At 39.5% G+C, this 21,442-nt stretch overlaps 1 protein-coding gene across 1 annotated transcript in view; it reads right to left on the bottom strand.

Annotated features, from left to right (window-relative positions):
* Positions 1-2,152: 2,152 nt before the first annotated feature.
* Hira (histone cell cycle regulator-like protein) overlaps positions 2,153-21,442 on the bottom strand; it is a 235,811-nt gene continuing 216,521 nt past the window's right edge. The window contains exons 20-21 of the mRNA XM_068230932.1: positions 16,030-16,124; positions 2,153-2,308 (exon numbers count right to left, since the gene is read on the bottom strand). Coding sequence (XP_068087033.1) covers positions 2,153-2,308; positions 16,030-16,124 — 251 coding nt within the window. The remainder of the gene's footprint in view (positions 2,309-16,029; positions 16,125-21,442) is intronic.

Raw genomic sequence — 21,442 nt, 5'->3', positions numbered from 1 at the left:
AATCGAATGGAAAAAATATTCACTATTTGATTGCCTCATTCATTTGAATGAACTATTGAAAAATAATCTAATGGGAAATATAACTGAATAATCAAAGTGAAATAAGTGAAAAAGCGATTATTTTGTATTTGATTATCCCATCACTAGGAGTTACTTTGTCAAGCCATCTCTGTCTTAACCCTTGTAAAATCAGGAAAGCAGCCTATTTCAGTTGTATCTTCAGAAATAACAAACACAGGCTGATAATCTGATCACAGAGGGCAAGACAGAAGGAAAATGTGGACATGGGCCAGAAAAGATTACCCTGCATGCAGAATCTAGATCTGCTATGTTCTTTAGTCTGTCAAAACTAATTCAGGAAAAAAAAAAAAAAAAAAAACAATATCTATTTATTTACATATTTTACGCCCACACTGGAGAACTGAAATCAAATCATATACATCTATATCTTCAAAGAATTATATGGGAATTTAGCTTTCGCCACCTTCCTCCTCTCCCAAAATCTCTTCATTCTTTCTGACCTGGCTGCCCTTTCTTCATCAGATATGACATATTGTTTTCGTTGCCAATTTTTTAGTTTAAGTCTTATGAAATAGAAATTAAAATAAATAAACAAATAATGTATCTCTTTTAGGTACAATCTGCAGTTAAATGTTTTCTTTTTTTTTTTTTTTTTTCAGGTATTTTAATGTTTTATTTTATCCTGAATTAGTTTCAAGAGGACCAAAGAACACAGCAGTTATAGATTAACTAATCGCAGCTGAAAATGAATAAATTCCACTATAACAAATGCCAACAGCCCTGAAAGAATACAAGGAACAGTCAGCAACAGAGAAGTTTACAAGTCAAAAATCAAGAACGCCACGAGTTTCCAGGAAAAATTTAGATATTGGACTCAAGTACCATGGAAGGAAGAGATGAGGAGATTGCAGAGTGAAAGAATGAAGGAGTACTGGGTGAAAATCGAAGCCCAGAAGCAGGTGAAATCAAATTAAGATGATCCACAGCTGGCCAAAATGAAAGGAATTCCAACAGTAGTTCGACAGCCAGGATACGGCAACACTGATACGAGAACCGCACAAAACTTACTTCATGATGGTTACCAACGCTCTGTGAGGAGGCAGCACAAGAAGAAGAAGAACAACTTTCAAAAATGAACGAAGGAAGTGGAAATGAGAATGAGTGGAGTTACAAGAACGGATAGAATAACAATGGATTACAGAAGATCAGCAAAAGTGGGACCCCTAGGAAAGAAGGTTCAAGGAAGTAGGCTAAGATGGTATGGGCATGTGTAGAAAAGAGGGAAGGACTAACAGTGGAAAAGAGTTGGATATCTGGAAACTGAAGAGTCAAGGAAGACAGGAAGACCGAAACTGAAAAATAAGGGAGAAGGGGATCTAAGAAAAAAGGATTGGAAGAGGGAAGAAGCACTGTATAGACATTTGTGAAAAAGAAGAATCCAGCCTACAGGGCATGGGAGGAGGCTGAGATTAAGAAGATACTGCAGTGCGTATTGTATTCTTCTACCAAATATACCCAAACAGAACAAGCAACATTTGTCACAAAAAGGAAACAAAAGCTGTTAATGCAAACCAGAGAAATCTTTCAAGGAACAAGATGGGACACTAAAGTGACTTACTGATACATTATTAACACTAGAGCTTGTTCATATGTCGACTACCAACATAGGAGCAGGCAGACTTAATCGAAGTACTGGGTACTTCTTCCAATGGAGTTAATGTACATAGGTGTAAAATGTCACTCGCTTCCTTCCACAGATCAAGAAACTATTTACATAACCACATACTGCTGTTCTTGAAAGGCAATAAAATACAGTATTTAAAATCCTTACTTAAATATCAAAATTGGGTCTCGTTCTTGAAATGTGATGTTCACACACTTCCCTCCCAGCCTTCAAGGCATTTCCAAACTTTGGCACCATACTTACACACTACATACTCATCTCAGTCTTTTCTTGACCTACAGACGTCAGCGAGGAATAACACCAAGTTCCACGTCTTTCTTTAGTTTTACTTAACTTTCAGTAAATCAGAAAATTGTTTTCTGATTTGTGATACAGTTACAGTTCTCTTGAACACCTCTACTAATTGCTAAAAAACCACACACAGTGTATAAAAAGATAAAGTTATCATTATGAGACGGGCTTGTCTTCACTTGTACCGTTGGGAAGAGCGCTCATCTCCACGCGGTTCAGCAGGTCGTTGTACTCCATGTAAAGTCTCTGAAGTCGCAGTTCCTTGCTCATGAAGTCCAGCACTTCCCGCAGCAGGCTGTGTTTTGAATGACCCTGCACCAACAGAACATACAATATGTCACAACAGGGTGTTTTAGTCATTTTCATTAACTATATGGGGACCAATAAGCAAAGGAAATATTACAGAGAATATTTTAGCACTTGAGGGGACATTCAATAGTCAGTTCCCAATCACAAAGGTTCAGCAAGAGTATTGTGTCTATGACCATGATGATTTCCCACTGAAATTAAACACTACCTAAAGGTATGCTGTGGATTTCTTGCAATATCAAAGAACTTTTTGGGAAATGTAATGAAGGTGTTCATGTAAGCAATGCAAAGGAACAAACAAGTGCAAATCAATTCATATAAAGAAATTATTTTCTTCCTTTCTTTTTTCTCTCTTGACGGCGACGATGGGACACGAAAGGGCTAGGAGTGGGAAGGAAGCGGCCATGGCCTTAATTAAGGTACAGCCCCAGCATTTGCCTGGTGTGAAAATGGGAAACCACGGAAAACTATTTTCAGGGCTGCCGACAGTGGGGTTCGAACCTACTACCTCCCGAATACTGACCAAATTTGTGTTACAGGTACAGGTAGACCTCGTTATACGCGAGTTACGTTCCACGGAATTGCCGCGCATACCAAATTCGCGCAAAACGAGTCATTTTATATGTAAAATATAGGATTAGGTTTCTGTTTACTCAGATATTAAGTTTAAAATAGCAGAGCTTCTTAGTCTTTTTTTTTTTTAAATAACCATAATCATGGTTCTGTTTATAACCACCCTAAACCCATAGCAGTACAGCCCCTGAAGGGCCTTGGCCTACCAAGCGACCGCTATTCAGTCCGAGGCCTGCAGATTACGAGATGTAGTGTGGTCAGCACGACGAATCCTCTTGGCCGTTATTCTTGGCTTTCTAGACAGGGGCCGCTATCTCACAATCAGATAGCTCCTCAATTGTAATCATGTAGGCTGAGTGGACCTCGAACCAGCCCTCAGATCCAGGTAAAAATCCTTGACCTGACTGGGAATCGAACTCGAGGCCTCCGGGCCACTGTGTAGGCTATTTGGAGCCACCGGCAGTGCCAATACACTATGAGAGACTTTGTCTCACTACCAAAAAATTGATGCCTGCCTGGCCATCAGATGATATAGATCAGGGCTGGCCACAACGAGGCTCGCGAGCCACCTGCAGCTCTTGAGTCAGTCTTGTGCGGCTCTTGACACAAACCTTAGAGTAAAATTAAATGATGTAATTAATGGAATCTAACGACATCCCACGGCCGACAGCAGTCAGTAGCAGCGATGTGCGGCTTAACGTTATTAGCGCTGTGGTAAGACATGGGAGGTGAAGATGGTTCCAGCGCCTTCTGTTAGACAGTGCTTTGAGCGGGAGTGTGTGTCAGTGAATCAGTGTCGTTAGGTGAATCCAGTCGCGCTCAGTAGCGAGTGCCGATACTTTTCTGTGTGCAGTTGTTGTGTGCTGTTGAGAGTTGTTGTGGCCTGGTGTCCGAACAGTTACGATGCTACATACATACATACATACATTATCATTATAGACTGTTATGCCTTTCAGCGTTCAGTCTGCAAGCCTCTGTGAATTTACTAAAACGTCGCCACAATCCTCGATTTGCAACTAGTGTTGTGGCCTCATTTAGTTCTATACCTCTTATCTTTAAATCGTTATAAACCGAGTCTAACCATCATCGTCTTGGTCTACCTCTACTTCTCTTACCCTCCATAGCAGAGTCCATTATTCTCCTAGGTAACCTATCCTCCCCCATTCGCCTCACATGACCCCACCACCGAAGCCGGTTTATGCGTACAGCTTTATCCATCGAGTTCATTCCTAAATTAGCCTTTATCTCCTCATTCCGAGCACCCTCCTGCCATTGTTCCCACCTGTTTGTACCAGCAATCATTCTTGCTACTTTCATGTCTGTTACTTCTAACTTATGAATAAGATATCCTGAGTCGAGCCAGCTTTCGCTCCCGTAAAGCAAAGTTGGTCTGAAAGCAGACCGATGTAAAGATAGTTCAGTCTGGGAGCTGACTTCCTTCTTACAGAATACTGTTGATCGCAACTGTGAACTCACTGCATTAGCTTTACGACACCTTGATTCAATCTCACTTGCTGTATTACCATCCTGGGAGAACACACAACCTAAATACTTGAAATTATTGACCTGTTCTAGCTTTGTATCATCAATCTGACATTCAATTCTGTTGAATTTCTTACCTACTGACATCAATTTAGTCTTCGAGAGGCTAATTTTCATACCATACTCATTGCACCTATTTTCAAGTTCCAAGATATTAGACTGCAGGCTTTCGGCACAATCTGCCATTAAGATCAAGTCGTCAGCATAGGCCAGACTGCTTACTACATTTCTACCTAACTGAATCCCTCCCTGCCATTTTATACCTTTCAGCAGATGATCCATGTAAACTACGAACAGCAAAGGTGAAAGATTAGCCTTGTCTAACCCCTGTAAGTACCCTGAACCAAGAACTCATTCTACCATCAATTCTCACTGAAGCCCAATTGTCAACATAAATGCCTTTGATTGATTTTAATAATCTACCTTTAATTCCATAGTCCCCCAGTATAGCGAACATCTTTTCCCTCGGTACCCTGTCATATGCGTTCTCTAGATCTACGAAACATAAACACAACTGCCTATTTCTCTCGTAGCATTTTTACGATGCTGTCTAAATAAATGAAGATGAGAATCGAGCTTTTAATACCGACTGGGAAGAAGAATTTGTTTTTGTAGAAAGAATCGAACTTTGTCACGGTTCAAGGCCAGGAATCTAAAACGCCATCATGACACTAACCACGGCGGTTTCAACAAAGATTTTCCTGTTGGCTCTCAGTTAAGGAAAACGAAACTGAAATCACTAAAGGAAAAACTTCATGGTCAGAGTAGGGTTATGTCAATTTTTACCAAGGAAGCAGATTTGACAACCGAAGCTGGCTTCATCTTGGATTTTTGCTGAAGCAAAAAAGTCTTGCACAGAGGGGGAGTTTATTAAGAAGAACATGGCACAAGTTATTTCTGTTTTAGAACCCGAAAATAAGAAACTGCAGAAACTGATCAACGAAATGCCCGCTGCTAGACACACAGTAGAGAGGCGAGTTTCTGTTATTAGTGCGGATATTTTAAATAATTTACAAAAAATCTAAGTGAGTGCTCAGCAGTAAGTCTGGCTCTGGTCGAGTCTACTGATATCAAAGGACTTGGAGGTGGTGGAAAAACTTTTAGACCTGGTTACTTTAAAGGATGCTACTCGTGGTTGTGACATTAAAGAACCCTTGATGGTGTTTTACAGAAAAACTCTGTCCCTATCGGTAATATTGTCAGCATTGCTACCAATGGTGCACCATCTATGACCGGCACGAAACAAGGGCTTATTGGGCTTTTAAATGCTGACACATCAGTTCCTGATTTCCTACCTGTACATTGTATTATTCACAGAGAATATTTAGCAGCAAAATATTTTCACTACCTGCATATTATGCAGGTAGTTCTAAAAATTGTGAACTGTATTCGCTCATGTGTCAAAACACACGGATCGAGCTCGATAGCTGCAGTCGCTTAAGTGCGGCCAGTATCCAGTATTCGGGAAATAGTAGGTTCGAACCCCGCTGTCGGCAGCTCTGAAAATGGTTTACCGTGGTTTCCCATTTTCCCATTTTCACACCAGGCAAATGCTGGGGCTGTACCTTAATTAAGGCCACGGCCGCTTCCTTCCAACTCCTAGCCATTTCCCGTCCCATCGTCGCCATAAGACCTATCTGTGTCGGTGCAACGTAAAGCAAAAAAAAAAAAAAAAAAAAAAACACCGACAGTTAAAATCTTTTATGGAAGGTATGAACAGTGATGAGCTTCCTGATTACGTATCATGGTACTGCTTAATAAGATGGCTATCAGTAAGCAATGTTCTTGACAATTTTTTTGAATTACTTGATCCAGTCAAACAGTTTATGGAAATAAAATCATTCCCTGAACTTAATGACCCCCAGTGGTTGTTAGATTTGGCTTTTTTTTTTTTTTTTTTTTTTACAGATGTGGGCCAGCATTTAAAAACGCTAAAACATATCTTTACAAGGAAGAGAAAAACTTTTCTGAATTGGCCCAGACTATTTAGCTTTCATAGCAAGTTGAAGCTTTTTGGGAAAGACCTTCAGACTAAAACATATTCTCACTTCAAATATTTGAAGCAGGTGGAAACTGAAGATCACATGAGTAAAATGCCTGGCCTTGCTGAAGAAATCAATGACAGATTTCATGATTTGAGATCACTTAAACATTCAGTTTCATTCCTGGACAATCCTTTTTCTGTTGATGTTGTGGGCGATGGCTGTCCTGTTTCATCACCAATAACAAAGGATACAGCAGCTGTAGAGTTGGAGCTACTAGAACTGCAAGAGAACGACAGACTAAAAGGACTCAAACGAAGTGGCATTTCTACCATAGAATTTTTGAAGAATGTTCCAGAAGAAAAATACCCACTAACAAAAGTGTGCCAGGAGACTTATCTCAATCTTTGGGACTACTTATGTGTATGCATCACTATACTCAACGCTTAAATTCATTAAATCCAAACATCGATCTGAACTAACTGATCAACATTTAAGTGAACTTGTGTGAACTGAACTTACCAATTATCAGCCAGATTTCAAAAGACTAACAGCAAAAATGAACACTCAAAAAAGCACTTCTCAAAAGTAAAATTCATTCCTTGATGTGTACCTGAAAAATAATGTTGTGTGTAGTGTACAAAATCAATGTTCCTTCATTTGTTATAAAATGAAAAGGGTGTCTTCATTTTATGAACCATTTTCTAAACATGTTCCCAATTTTTGTCCCTTAAAAATGCGGCTCCCAGAAGTAAGGTTAGTGGCCACCCCTGATATAGATGTTGATTCACATAGGGAACCTGAAATATTTGTCCTGAATGAGTAAATTTATAATACCAATTCGGTATGCACTAGCTATGGGTCTTAGTGGGTGTGCTATTTACCAACTGATGAGCCCAACTTAGCACTCTGGAGCGAAACGCTGGCAACCAGGAATGAGTTAGCTGGAAAATTTACTGTATAATGTCCAATAATGGACCATTTATATTGGTATTTATTACCAGCGTAATAATTTATACTCTCTCTGTAAATATTTTTGGACTAACTGCATGGTTGTGGAAATTCGTGTTCTTAAAGTGGTTCGCCGCTTTGTTATTTATTAAGTAATTCATGGTCAAAGATACCCTTATTTTCGATACTTATAAACTGAATCCTTCTTCGTCTGGAAAGGTTATTAAGATGCCATTCTGTCGTGTGAGTCCAGACGGTGCCTTACTGTATCCTCTCGCATTCTTGTGGTGTAGGTATGAACTACCTCACCACTCGCTCCTTCTCCCTCTGGACGCGTGTGCGCACGTTATCGTGGAAGCAGTGAACTGACTGATGGGTAATCGCCATGACGGTTTGGAGAGTGAAGCAAGATGGTAGTGTGGCGTGCCTCTCTCCCTTGCAAGATGAATTGTGGAATTATGGTGGACCCTGGCTGAAGTTACCTTGCTAGGGCTTAAGCCCTAGTGAACCTCGAAGGTTCTCTTTTGATTTTTCTTCCTCGCCTGAAATTTGTAGTACATTTTAAGGATTTCCTCTACCATACCTGCCAACTTTCCCGATTTAGGCGGGAGACTCCCGATTTTCGACATTGTTTCCCGCCTCCTGATTATTCTACTGTTTCTCCCGATTTTAGCTCATGTTTGGTGAACTTCAAAAATTTGTTTTCAAGTCCCACCATTTCAGCTTTGAACGCAAGTGGCCGGAAGTCCTTCGCTGATTGGCCGCTTTCAAATGAAATATCGACGTTCATTAACGAGAAACTTGTGCGAATGTGCGATGTTTAATGAAACCTGTATATCGGTCTTAATCGTGACGCGTATATCGATTGTCAATCTCTCGTTCTCGCATGCTATATGTTCGTTCAAATCAGTCTAGTCGATTCTAGAGACTAGTCGCCAGATTTGGAGTCTTTTTTAGTAATTTCGTGACAGAATGTCAAAGATAGCGACTAGTGACTTTTCTAGAGATTTTAGGAGCCATTTGGAGACATTTCTGGCGAATTTAATTTTATTACTTGACAAAAATAGCATTGCGCTTCGCATAATCGCGCGGCCGCGTGATGCAATATACTAATCTACGAATTAATGGCATCTAATTGCATGACTGATTCACAAGTGTGGAGCATGAGTTCATACTATTTTCGGAAGACTTATCAGAGACCAATCATCTCCCTCACATACTTTATGTGAGGGAATAGAGAGTGTAATTTTTAGCCTTCTAGCCTTGTATAGCAACAGTCGGGTTTTGAGACAATAAGTGTTATAACCCCTGTATTGCGCAAGACATGGAGAGTAAGCCATTTTTACGAATTGTATCTCCTGATTCCTCCCGATTTTTCCTGATTTTCATATCTAAATCTCCTGATTTTTGGTTTTGTAAAGTTGGCAGGTATGCTCTACTATATGTGAGATGTGAGTATGGATATTATGCTGGAGCGACCTCACAACTACGGCGGCATGGCAACCTGTAAGTGTTTTTCCAACTCATCTTATACCGTTTCTATGTGGCGAACTTAAAATTCCAAAATGTGAAGTGTGTGCCGGGACACGATGTAGTTTTGCGTCATCTAAAACCTACATTTTTGCCTCGTGGTATTTGAACTTTTTCTTGGGTTATTAAAAGGAACTTACAGTATATGTAAATAACGTTTGTCAACTTAGAACTTGCGTGTACTGTAAATGAACAATTTTGGTTTTCTTATTCTTCGTGATGTAAATTCAAAACTTAATGTTTGATTATGGTTTTCTAGGCCTAGAAACGCAAAGTTTTACCTGGGTTACTAACCAAGCGAGCTGCTACAAGGGTGTGGGATTTATGTGTGTATTCTGTTTCCATTCTAACTTAATTTCCGACTTCTTAATTTAATTTTTATTATCTATTTGATTGGTATTTGGGTGGTATTTCAGCGTCCCGTTTTTCTCTTGTCTCTTAAGATGTTTTCGCCTACTGTTGATTTGCGGCCGGTGATCGGCCCTTTTCCTTGACTGACCTATTGTGTTTTTGTTGCTATGGAAATGAAAAAGATGTTGATATTGTTGATGAATGTTGATGAAGATGAATTGATGTCCCTGTTACGAATTTTGCTTTGTGGGCAGTTTAACCTGTTTCCCTTTAGTTGATTTGGCATTTTTCTCTCCCTACCTGCATATTTTTCTACCCGGTGTTACGGATCTTATTATTATTATTATTATTATTATTTGGGTTTTCTTCTCTTGGAAATTTGATCGTAATTTCCCACCCATCCTTGTAGGAGCTCCTTTGGAAATACATTAAAGAAAGTTTCGGTATCAACAAAATAACTGTTTAATTCAAATTGATCCTAGGTTGAAAAAACGATGTGTGATAGAACTAAGTACTTGTCAAGGTAATTTACAGTATTAGTATTTAACTGATACCTTCGAGTTGAAGAGGCGTTTCAGAATTGTATGTAGTCTGGTTAATTTTCTTTTTCCTTAATTAATTAATTTTTTTTCTTTTATGAGCGGTTGACCGTAGGTTTTTCTGATCTTTGAGCAGTAAAAATTTTAAAATTTAATTTTCCAGCGAGGATATACCTTTATTAATTTGTAAGTTACTTAAAGTTTGTCATTAAATCTCTTTGTTTCCAAGTAAGTGTTGGTGTTTTTTTTTTTTTGTTTTTTTTTTAAAGGGTAATTTTGAAACGACCAGGTGTACATTTAATCCACCCCTCTGGTGTCAACGGTTTATTAAATGGTGAGTGATTGTTTCTTTTTTTCCTTTCATTAGTCTTGGTCTCGCACGTTTCCATGACTCTGATCTGTGCCATGGCTGCATGGTCAGAGCATTTGTGCTGTCACTTGGGGTGATTGTGTCATTAATTGCTCTAAGTGCTACAGTATTATAAATTTACTCATTCGGGACAAATATTTCAGGTTCCCTATGGGAATCAACATCTATATCATCTGTTGGCCGGAAAGGCACCAATGCGCTCTGTCTACTTCCAATTGTTGGGGGTACTCTCTGCTTTATGATTTTTGAGGATTCTGTAAACAATACCACCCGAATGCAATGCTAAGATGGTCCCTTACGCAAGTTCACCGCCAATCGCTTTTCCAGTACGGTACAGTACTTCCTCAAATTACCGCAATGTTGGGACGTTAACACCAAGATCCGTAAGTATGCCACAGCCGTCCTTTCATGAGATACAGTTCCTTGAAAAAAAAAAAAAAACCCCACGGTATCGAGGATTTAGCATTGATGGGACTGAAATTTATGGACGGTTGATCTGGGAAATCTTTTCTCCGAGGAACGGATAATGCGGGATTTTTACAACGTGATTTAATTAGGATGCTCATGTGACCACGTAATTTGAACGAATAATATGGGAAAACATAGTTTCCGGTAATGTATAATCGAGGTTCTACAGTATATACTGGCTTTAATTCAGTTACACATTTATTTCTTTATGTTAATAATCACGATCATCTCCACCAAAAGTGTCCTTATCCGATCAACCCATCTCACAGGTGCCTGTCCTCGAGTTCTGCCTCCTGGTTCCTTCCCGTCTTCTAGCATCTTCTCCATGGCTTCCATCCTCCTTGAAATATTGCCAAAGTAACTTAAGAATCCTCAGCTGATCTCCATGAGCCTCTTCTTGACTCTGATTTCCTCATACATGCAAGCGTTGGTCCTGTTTTCCATCCAAGATATGCACAGGACTCGGCGGTATATCCACATTTCCAGTGCTTCTATATTCTTTTTTTAAGAATTTGCTTGACGTCACACCGACACACATAGATCTTATAATAACGATGGGATATGAATGACCTAGGAGCAGGAGTGGTGGGTGGTGATGGTGATTACTGTTTTAAGAGGAAGTACGACTGGGCAACCATCCTCTATATAACACTAATCAGAGAGAAAAAATGGGAGGGTTCCGACACTTCGAAAAATGAAGGTATCGGCCAAAGGAGACAAGAACCACGAAGAACGTGAAAATTAAAGACTCCCTAGGCCTCCATATGCAACACTGTCGGGTCGGAAAAGAACAAGAATTGACCAAGAGAGGTCGAATAGGATAGCTGAAAGTGAGGAGCCTGGCACAAGTAAGTGGAAGCAATGCCAGGACTCAGGTGAGGGCCCCGTGGTCGCCAGTCCACACTCCAAAGTTTAGAGCCCCTGGGGCCCCTTTTAGTCACCTCTTACGACAGGGAGGGGATAATGTGGGTGTTATTCTACCGCTCCCCACCCACAGGGGGATCTAGGAGCAGGAAGGAAGCAGCTGTAAGCCCCAGCATTTGCCTAGTGTGAAAATGGGAAACCACAGAAAACCATCTTCAGGGCTGCCGACAGTGGGGTTCAAATCCACTATCTCCCGGATACAAGCACACAGCTGCACGCCTCTAACCGCACGGCCAACTCACCCGGTCTTCTATCTTCTTCTTGTCAGCTGTTTTAATCGTCAATGTCTCGGAGGAATATGTGACGACCAGAAATATCAGTGCATTTGCCAGCTTTATTTTCGTATGCTTGGAGATGGACCTGTCCCTCCACGTATAGCTGATTTTGGCAGTCGCCACGCAGGTCAGAGCAGCCGAGCAGCCTTCATTGTTTAAGCTAGAATTTCCAGGTAGATGAATCTCCCACCACCTCAAAAACCCAGCTATTCTCTACTCATATGTGGCAGGTTGTTGTTCACCCTGTCTACTATCATGACTTTCGCCTTGCTCTTGTTGATCTCAACGCCATGCTCCCTGCTCATTCTTATCAGTCGACCCGTAAGAAACACACAAACAGTGAAAGGAACACACAACGGGAAAAACACAATGTCAGGTAAGTGTGCGATGAGGGAGAAATAGAAATAAAACACAAAAGGACAAGGACAAAGACAATCTCTACGTCATACACTGGCATCCTCATATTGGTTGGTTTCCTCCTCATCAATCCCAGTTCTTCTACATCCATCTCTCCTCAGGGCTTGACGAGTTCATTTCTCATTGAGGGCAGAAATAGGTCATAGGCACTCCACTTCATATGACATTGGCATACAAAAGATCTCTGGTGACATTTGGTGTTTACCTAACAAAATTGATTTAAACTCGCCGTCCCTAGATCTGTTCTCAGAGTGTGCCAGATCAAAATGTCTGCACACAGTAGCTTTCATAATCATCCGTCTCCAGTTGCCCAGGTGCGGTGTAAGAACGCTCTCCATTTCAGTCTAATCAGGTATATTTCTTCTTCTTGGAGTCGATGCTATTCCACTTTTTTTTTTCAGGTTCTGTTTTATTCGGGATATCTTTCTTTTCCTGTTTTATTCCGGAGATCCATCTTTTTCTTGGTTGGTCTTTTGCCTTTCAGATCTTTTTCAAACTGCTCTTTTGCAACTCTATTTCGGTCTGTTCTCTATATGTGTCTGAACAATGTCATTTTCAACCTTGATATGGCTATGTTTGTCTTTTTTGTATATATATATTTAGAATTTGATTTATGTCGCACAGACACAGGTAGGTCTTATGGCGATGACAGGATAGGCAAGGTTTAGGAGTGGGAAGAAAACAGCCATGGCCTTAATTAAGGCACAGCCCCAGCATTTAGCTGGTGTGAAAATGGGAAATCACGGAAAACCATTTTCAGGGCTGCCAACGGTGGGGTTCGAACCCATGATCTCCCGGATGCAAGTTCACAGCTGCGCGCCCCTAACCGCATGACCAACTCACCTGGTACTATGTTTTCGAAGAGAGGTTGTTTCGCTCAATTCTCTTGACGCATCACTTAATTTTGAAACTTATCTCTTCTTGTTTTCTGGAGCATTGACCCAAGAAACTTCATTTGTGCAGCCTGGAATCTGTCACTATCCCTGCAGTTAATGGTTCATGTTGGTATTGATATGAAGTAGGCCTGATAAAGAATAGTCTTCCTATATGAACGTAGGTTTTTGTGGCTCATTCTTAGGAAGTATAATATAATTCCAGGTTTCACCATATACTGGAAGCTCAAATCCCTGTTTCGACCAGTGAAAGAAAAACCACCTGTTGAAACACCGCATGTGAAGTCCCATGTGGTTGTGGTCGCTCATATATTGGCATGACAAAAAGGCTTATTAGCACCAGGGTGAAAGAACACATCAGGTCAGTCAAGAATGTTACTCTTTCATCCTCCACAGAAAATGCTATAAGCCAGTCTGCCATAGCAGAGCACTTCTACAATACAGACCATCAAATCCTCTTTGAACAGGCGAGGGTCATTGCACCTGTAAAAGACTTCTGTGCTCGACTTGTGATGAAAGCCATAGAGATGGAGCTATGACCAAATAACTTCAAAATATCAAATGCATGGAGACCTGTTCTCCATAAATATATGCATAACACCACCAAGGCACAGCGCGACGCACTCCAGGAACTGTGAACAGAGGGCGGTGAATCAGTAACTTCACTCTCAACCACCACAGCACAGCGATGATACTCGAGTCCAGTCAGTGGGGAGGCTGTGGATAGTATGGTAGTGATTTCCACGTTCTTTCAAGAATTTCTATGATCACTGTCAGAAGCAGGACTTCACATACACTGATGAAGGCCAATTTAATTTGGCGGAAAGCTCAGCTTTAAACCAAATAAAATAAGTGATTTTTTCCACTTTTTCAACACAAGTTAAATAGTGTTTATTAATTAAACATTTAATGGGACTAGTTTCAACCTATTTAAAGGTCATCTTCAGCCATATCACGTGTAGAACAAAGTATTTGAAACACAGTCGTTTTAAAGATGGTCTTAAAACCTATAAGTTTGACACTATGAAAAATTATTTATAGAATTTCCTGAAAACACATTTGTTGTAAGAAGTTAGTTCACTTAGCTGTAGGAATATATGAGAAGAAGTCTTAAAAAATATTCTTTGTAGTATTCAATTCACAATTTTGATGAGATGTGAAAATGGGCATATACGCATACTGTTGCGGTAGAGGGAAAGAATTTCCTTTCCACTGCAATAGTATATTTGTTCAACTCACATTTTACTAAGGCAATACTTTGCATATATGCTCAATTCTACATCTCATCAAGATTATGTATGATTTTAAAGTGTATCTACGCCTTGCAGTGATAAGAAGAATATCATAAGACTTCTTTTCCTCTACCACAACAGTATGCATATATGCCCATTTCCACATCTCACCAAGACTGAACTGTGAATTGTATCTACGTTCTTGAATACTACCAAGAATATTTTAAGACTTCTTCTTCTCATGTATTTCTACAGCTAAGTGAACTAATTTCTTACAACAAATGTGTTTTCAGGAAATTCTATAAACAATTTTTCATGGTGTCAAACTTAAAGGTTTTAAGACCATCTTTAAAACAAATGTGTTTCAAATGTGTTCTACATGCGATACGGCTGAAGATGACCTTTAAATAGTCGAAACTAGTCCCATTATATGTTTAATTAATAAACACTATTTAATTTGTATTGAAAAGTTGGAATAACTCGCTTATTATTTTATTTGGTTTAATCAAAGTTCAATACGGACCCAAAAAATAAAATTAATTTCTCTAGAAGCTCAGCTTTGTTTTAATAAATAGGCTTTATTTTAGTAATAAATAAGTGGCTTTAATCCAGACAATTATATTTATTTATTTATTTATTTATTTTAATATTCCTTCTTAAAGGGACTTGGTTGGTCCAGAAGAGATGCCTAACTTGATGGTAAATTGAGTTCCTTTGTGAACCCTGTTGTTGTTAATGTTGTTTTCATTTTTGTACAGGGGTCAAGACACTTTTGAACTATGGCATTGGAGAAAGCTCCTTAAAGTTCTATGGACTGCAAAGAGATAAGTTCCCATTACAGGAAATCAACCCAGGCTGATCATTGGAAGGACAAATGTTTCGTTTGTCCATCTCTAGTCCCGTTTCTCTACGGGGTTGGGTATGAAGTGAGATGAATTTGTCATGGCGGGTTTTTATGACCGGATGCCCTTCCTGACGTCAACCTCGTCAGAGGAGTTAATGAGATGAACGAATGCCATGACATATGATAGTTGGAAGGGAGAGGGTGAAACCCAGTGCCAGTACATAGCCTACTCCTGTCGAATAGCACCAAGGGTCTGCTTAAGGCTTAACGTCCCCATCCCAGGATGAGTCACTATCAACAGCGTCATATGCCCTCGCTCTATATGAGCACTGTGGAGAGGTTTGGAATTTAATCCAGGCTTTTGGCACACAATCAGTGATTAGAAATTGTATACCACCACCTCCCTCTACCCTGCCAGCCAACATTCTGATGGTGAAAATTGTATATTATTTGTAACATTAGAAATAAGAAATGGAAAAGTTCTGTAAGTGGGCAGAAATGCCTGTAGAACAATAAATCAAATAAATACATAAAATGACCAACAATAGCAACAACAACAAGAAAATAAGAGGTGTTTTTTTATCTTCTGCAGAAAAATAAATCACAGACATCAGACTCGGGGATGGAGAAGTTAATTCTCAGACTTTTTATGTGGAGCTGATGATGACCAGGACAAAAATGGTGATATGAATCTAAAGATTTAAATATTTTTAAAGAGAAAAATATATACCAGATACCTTAGTTAGAAAAGCACTTAATTATGATTTATTATTTAGTAAATGAAACAAAATATAATGCAAGACACAAAAATGTCTATCAGAACCTATACTTACCATGATGGTGCTTGGCCAGGATTTACTGTATTTTGCTGTGCTGTGTGCAGGTCCTAAAAGTTCATCACATAGAACTCGCAGTCTTTTCTCCAGGCCTGTGAAGGACAAGACTGTGTGTGTGAAGTGCGTTCCAGATTATTGCAGTATAAATTTCTTATATCATACATACAGTACATACAGGCTATTCTACATCAAAATGGACAAAACCCAGCAAAATATTAACTGAGTATTCTGAACATTTCAGATATTAGCACCAAAATCAAGATAATGTAAAAAAATATGTTCGAAATGTAATAGTGCTTACACTGCTTACACAGAAAGTTGTCAAAATTATTAATTAATGTAAGAATTGCACACAAGTGCACATAATGAAAGAACATTGCTTTTTACAATAGGAGCTGATTGAGTTTCTCCTGTTTTTACAGTTGGTAATAAACTATATCTGTCACATGGCAGGATGCAGAGATCATATACGCAGTCCTGTTGAAGTTCGTGATTTGTTTTTACATATTTTGCGTTGGTCACCATGCACTGCTAATCCCGTTATCAAATGACGATGGTGTTGTTTGGGTCCTGTCCATGACTGATCTAGCATTGCATTTATGGTGTAAAACTCCGTCCGTATTGTTTTGTCTTTCTTGTACAACTTTTGCCCAGTTTCCCCTGTGAACCATGTGACCCTGTCGCTGTGGGGAGGCTTGCATGTCCCAATGAAGCAGATAGCCGAGCCGCAGGTGCAACCATATCGGATGGTTATCTGTTGAGATACCAGACTAACGAATGGTTCATAGAAAATGGGGAGCTACCTTCTGGAAGTTGCAAGGGCGGCAGTCTAGATGATTGACTGATATGGCCTTGTAATAATACTCAACATGGCTCAGCTGCGTTGATACTAATAAACGGCTGAGAGCAACGCGAAACTACTGCCGTAACTAACTCCCGAGGACATGCAGCTCTCTCTGCACGAATGATGTGTTGATAGTGGCTTCCTCCCGGGTAAAATATTCCGGAGGTAAAATAGTCCCCCATTCGGATCTCCGGGTGGGGACTATACGAGAGGGGGTGATCATCAGGAAGATGGATACTAACATTCTGCGAGTTGGAGCGTGGAATGTTAGAAGTTTGAATCATTGTGGTAGGTTAAAGAATCTGAAAAGGGAGATGGATAGACTAAAGTTAGATGTAGTTGGTATAAGTGAAGTACATTGGCAGGAATAACAGGATTTTTGTTCAGGCAACTACCGAATTATCAACACAAAATCAAACAGGGGAAATGCAGGAGTTGGTTTAATAATGAATAAGAAAATAGGGCAGCGGGTAAGCTACTACAACCAGCATAGTGAAAGAATTATTGTCATCAAGATAGACACCAAACCAATGCCCACCACAATAGTGCACGTTTATATGCCTACTAGTTCAGCAGATGATGAGGAAATCAAAAGAATATATGAAGAGATAGAAGATTTAATACAATATGTAAAAGGTGACGAGAATTTAATTGTGATGGGAGACTGGAATGCAGTGGTAGGCCAAGGAAGAGAAGGCAATACAGTAGGAGAATTCGGATTGGGACAAAGGAACGAAAGAGGAAATCGGCTGGTTGAATTCTGCACTGTTCATAATTTAGTCCTTTCCAATACTTGGTTCAAACACCACAAACGACAGCTGTATACATGGACGAGACCTAGAGACAATGGAAGGTATCAAATAGACTTCATTATGATTAGGTAGAGATTCAGAAACCAAGTGTTGGATTGCAAAACTTTCCCAGGAGCAGACATGGACTCTCACCACAACTTGTTAGTCATGAAATGCCATCTGAAGTTGAAGAAATTAAAGAAAAGAAGGAATGCAAGGAGATGGGATCTAGACAAGTTGAAAGAAAATAGTGTGAGGGATTGTTTCAAGGAACATGTTGCACAAGGACTAAATGAAAAGGCTGAAGGAAACACAATAGAGGAAGAATGGATAGTCATGAAAAATGAAGTTAGTAGCGATGCTGAAGAAATGTTAGGAAGGAAGAAGAGATCAACTAAGAATCAATGGATAACTCAGGAGATACTAGACTGATTGATGAATGACAAAAATACAAGAATGCTAGAAATGAAGAGGGCAGAAAAGCATACAGGTGATTAAAAAATGAAGTGGATAGAAAGTGCAAGGTAGCTAAGAAAGAATGGCTGAAGGAGAAGTGCAAGAATGTTGAAAGTTGTATGGTCCTAGGAGAGGTAGATGCTGCATACAGGAAAATTAAGGAAACCTTTGGAGAAAGGAAATCTAGGTGTATGGATATTAAGAGCTCAGCTGGAAACCCACCTCTACGGAAAGAAGACAAAGCAGAAAGATGGCAGGAACATATCCAACAGTTGTATCAAGGTAAAGATGTAGATGATTTGGTTCTGGAACAAGAAGAGGGTGTTGATGCTGATGAAATGGGAGATCCTATTTTGAGGTCAGAGTTTTACAGAGCTGTGAGAGACCTACATAGGAACAAGGCACCTGGAAGTGATGACATTTCCTCTGAATTACTGACTGCCTTAGGAGAAACGAGCATGGCAAAGTTATTCCATCTAGTGTGTAAGATGTATGAAACAGGAGAAGTGTCATGTGATTTTCGGCAGAATGTTGTTATACCTATTCCCAAGAAAGCCGGTGCTGACAAGTGTGAAAACTACCATACCATTGATTTAGTATCTCACGTCTACAAAATTTTAACACTTATTATTTACAGGAGAATGGAAAGACAAGCCGAAGCTGAGTTGAGATATCATTTTGGCTTCGGAAGAAATGTAGGAACACGTGAAGCAATCCTGACTTTACGTCTGATCTTAAAGGATCGAATTAAGAAGGACAAGCCCATGTATATGGCGTTCGTAGATCTAGAAAAGGCATTCGATAATGCTGATTTGATCAAGCTATTTAAGATTCTGAAGGCGATTGGGATCAGATACTGAGAACGAAGAATTATCTACAATCTGTATAAAAATCAGTCTGCAATGATAAGAATTGAGGGCTTTGAAAAACAAGCAGCAATCCAGAAAGGAGTGATGCAAAGCTGCAGTCTGTAAACCCCCCCCTTTCAATGTGTATATAGAATAGGCAATAAAGGAAGTCAAAGATGAATTTGGAAAGGGAGTCACCGTCCAAGGGAAGGAAATAAAAACCTTGAGATTTGTCAATGATACTGTTATTTTATCGGAGACTGCAGAAGATCTTGAGAAGTTGCTGAATGGTATGGACGAAGTCTTGCGTAAGGAGTACAAGATGAAAATAATTAGGTCCAAAACAAAAGTAATGGAGTGCAGTCGAACGAAGGCAGGTGATGCAGGTAATATTAGATTAGGAAATGAAATGAAGTCTAAAAGGAAGTAGGTAGGTGAATATTGTTACTTGGGTAGTAAAATAACTAATGATGGCAAAAGTACATAGGACATAAAAATTGAGACTAGCACATGCAAGGAAGAGCTTTCATAAAAAATAAATTTGCTCACTTCAAATATTAACATAGGAATTAGAAAGATGTTTCTGAAGACTTTCATCTGGAGCGTGGTATTGTATGGAAGTGAAACATGGACAATAACTACCTCAGAAAGAAAGAGAATAGAAGCTTTTGAAATATGGTGTTACAGAAGAATGGTGAAATTGAGATGGATAGATCGAATCACGAATGAAGGGATACTGAATCGAATTGGTGGAAAGGAGATAGATTTGGCAAAATTTGATGAGAAGAGAGAGAATGATAGGACACATCTAAAGACACCCAGGACTTGCTCAGTTGGTTTTTGAAAGAAGTGTAGGCGGTAAGAACGGTACTGGTAAACCAAGGTATGAATATGACGAGGAGATTAGAGCAGATGTAGGATGCAATAGTTACGTGGAAATGAAAAGGTTATCACAGGACAGAGTGGCATGGAGAGCTGCATCAGCCAGACTATGGTCTGGTGACTCAAAACAAGAACAACAGTTGTGAAAGGGAGCGAGAATCTTATTTGTAGGTCCTCCATCAGGAAAGTTTCTTTTGCGAGTTTGTACACTAATCTTGATGGGGTGTATTTGGACAGTCCTAGAGCTAACTTTAAGAATCAGGTCTTTGTTTTCTCCATATTATTGAGGTTCTTTACACTGAGATTTTGCTAAATGATTTCTATACAGTAACATAGGGTCGGAGTGGTCTTAGCTTCATAGAGTTTTAAGGCAGAAGGAAAACTTAGGATTTTTAAATCCTTGATGTTGAATATTCCCTTGATCGCAACCATGGCTCTCTCCATAATGTTTAATCTAAACGACTTTGTTGCTGGCTGCAGAGTTACCCCTAGTTACCTGAAGGAGTTCACAATTTCCAATGGCTTCTCTTTTATCAAGATGATGTCTTCCTTCTATCTTCTCCCACATTTTCTGAACACCACACTGACTGTTTTCTTCTGATTTACTTCCATTTTATTTCGGTCTACCCAGTTTATAAGGAGGTTAAGTGAACTTTGTAAGTTGTTTCTGTTTGTTAAAATTATGGTATAAGATGTTGTTTATAATTTCTAACACCCATATTTCATTTCCTCACTTGTGAAGTTTTGAATTTTTTTTTTTTCCCTTTCTTTTTGCTAGTTGCTTTACGTCGCACCGACACAGATAGGTCTTATGGCGACGATGGGACAGGAAAGGGCTAGGAGTGGGAAGCAACCGTGGCCTTAATTAAGGTACAGCCCCAGCATTTGCCTGGTGTGAAAATGGAAACCATGGAAAACCATTTTCAGGGCTGCCGACAGTGGAGTTCGAACCTACTATCTCCCGAATACTGGATACTGGCCGCACTTAAGCAACTGCAGCTATCGAGCTCGGTTTGAATTCCCTTATATCATGCGATGATTACCCACAAGAAGCACATTCTTACTGAACAAGTGAATATCACCGCAGCGCGGCTTCTACTAAAGTGCTCAGAAGCTGAAATCTCTACTCGGTTGCATAAAAGTTAAGGTGTGAGCTTTGAAAATTGCACGTAACTACAGGAAGACCCACAAAGTTTTGTAAACACAGTCCGTCTCCTGCTTTGAAAAGGAAATCAAAGCAATTTTCTTAATGTGGGGTAGCAGGTAAAAGTTGATAAATATGTTTCTAGAATATGTTAATAAATAACTAAATTCTTCGGACAGTTATTGTATCTTCACAACTGAAAAGAAATTAAGGCCCTGTCTTTAATAATTTGTTCATAATATTTCAGTCAAAAGGAGACTACTGGAAGATTATACTATGTAATATATAGTCTATTATATAATAATATATATTATAGTATAAACATTTTATAGCATGATGAAGGCTGTTGGAATGAAGGGAGTTGATCATCATCATTTTCATTTTCCCTTGTCCAGCTCCTGCCTGGTCAGGGTGTTGATGGCACTTCTCCACTGTTGCCTCTCCT

Source organism: Anabrus simplex, chromosome X, assembly GCF_040414725.1.
Source record: "Anabrus simplex isolate iqAnaSimp1 chromosome X, ASM4041472v1, whole genome shotgun sequence".
In the NCBI taxonomy this organism is placed as follows: domain Eukaryota; kingdom Metazoa; phylum Arthropoda; class Insecta; order Orthoptera; family Tettigoniidae; genus Anabrus; species Anabrus simplex.
This window is presented reverse-complemented; position numbering and strand designations above follow the sequence as displayed.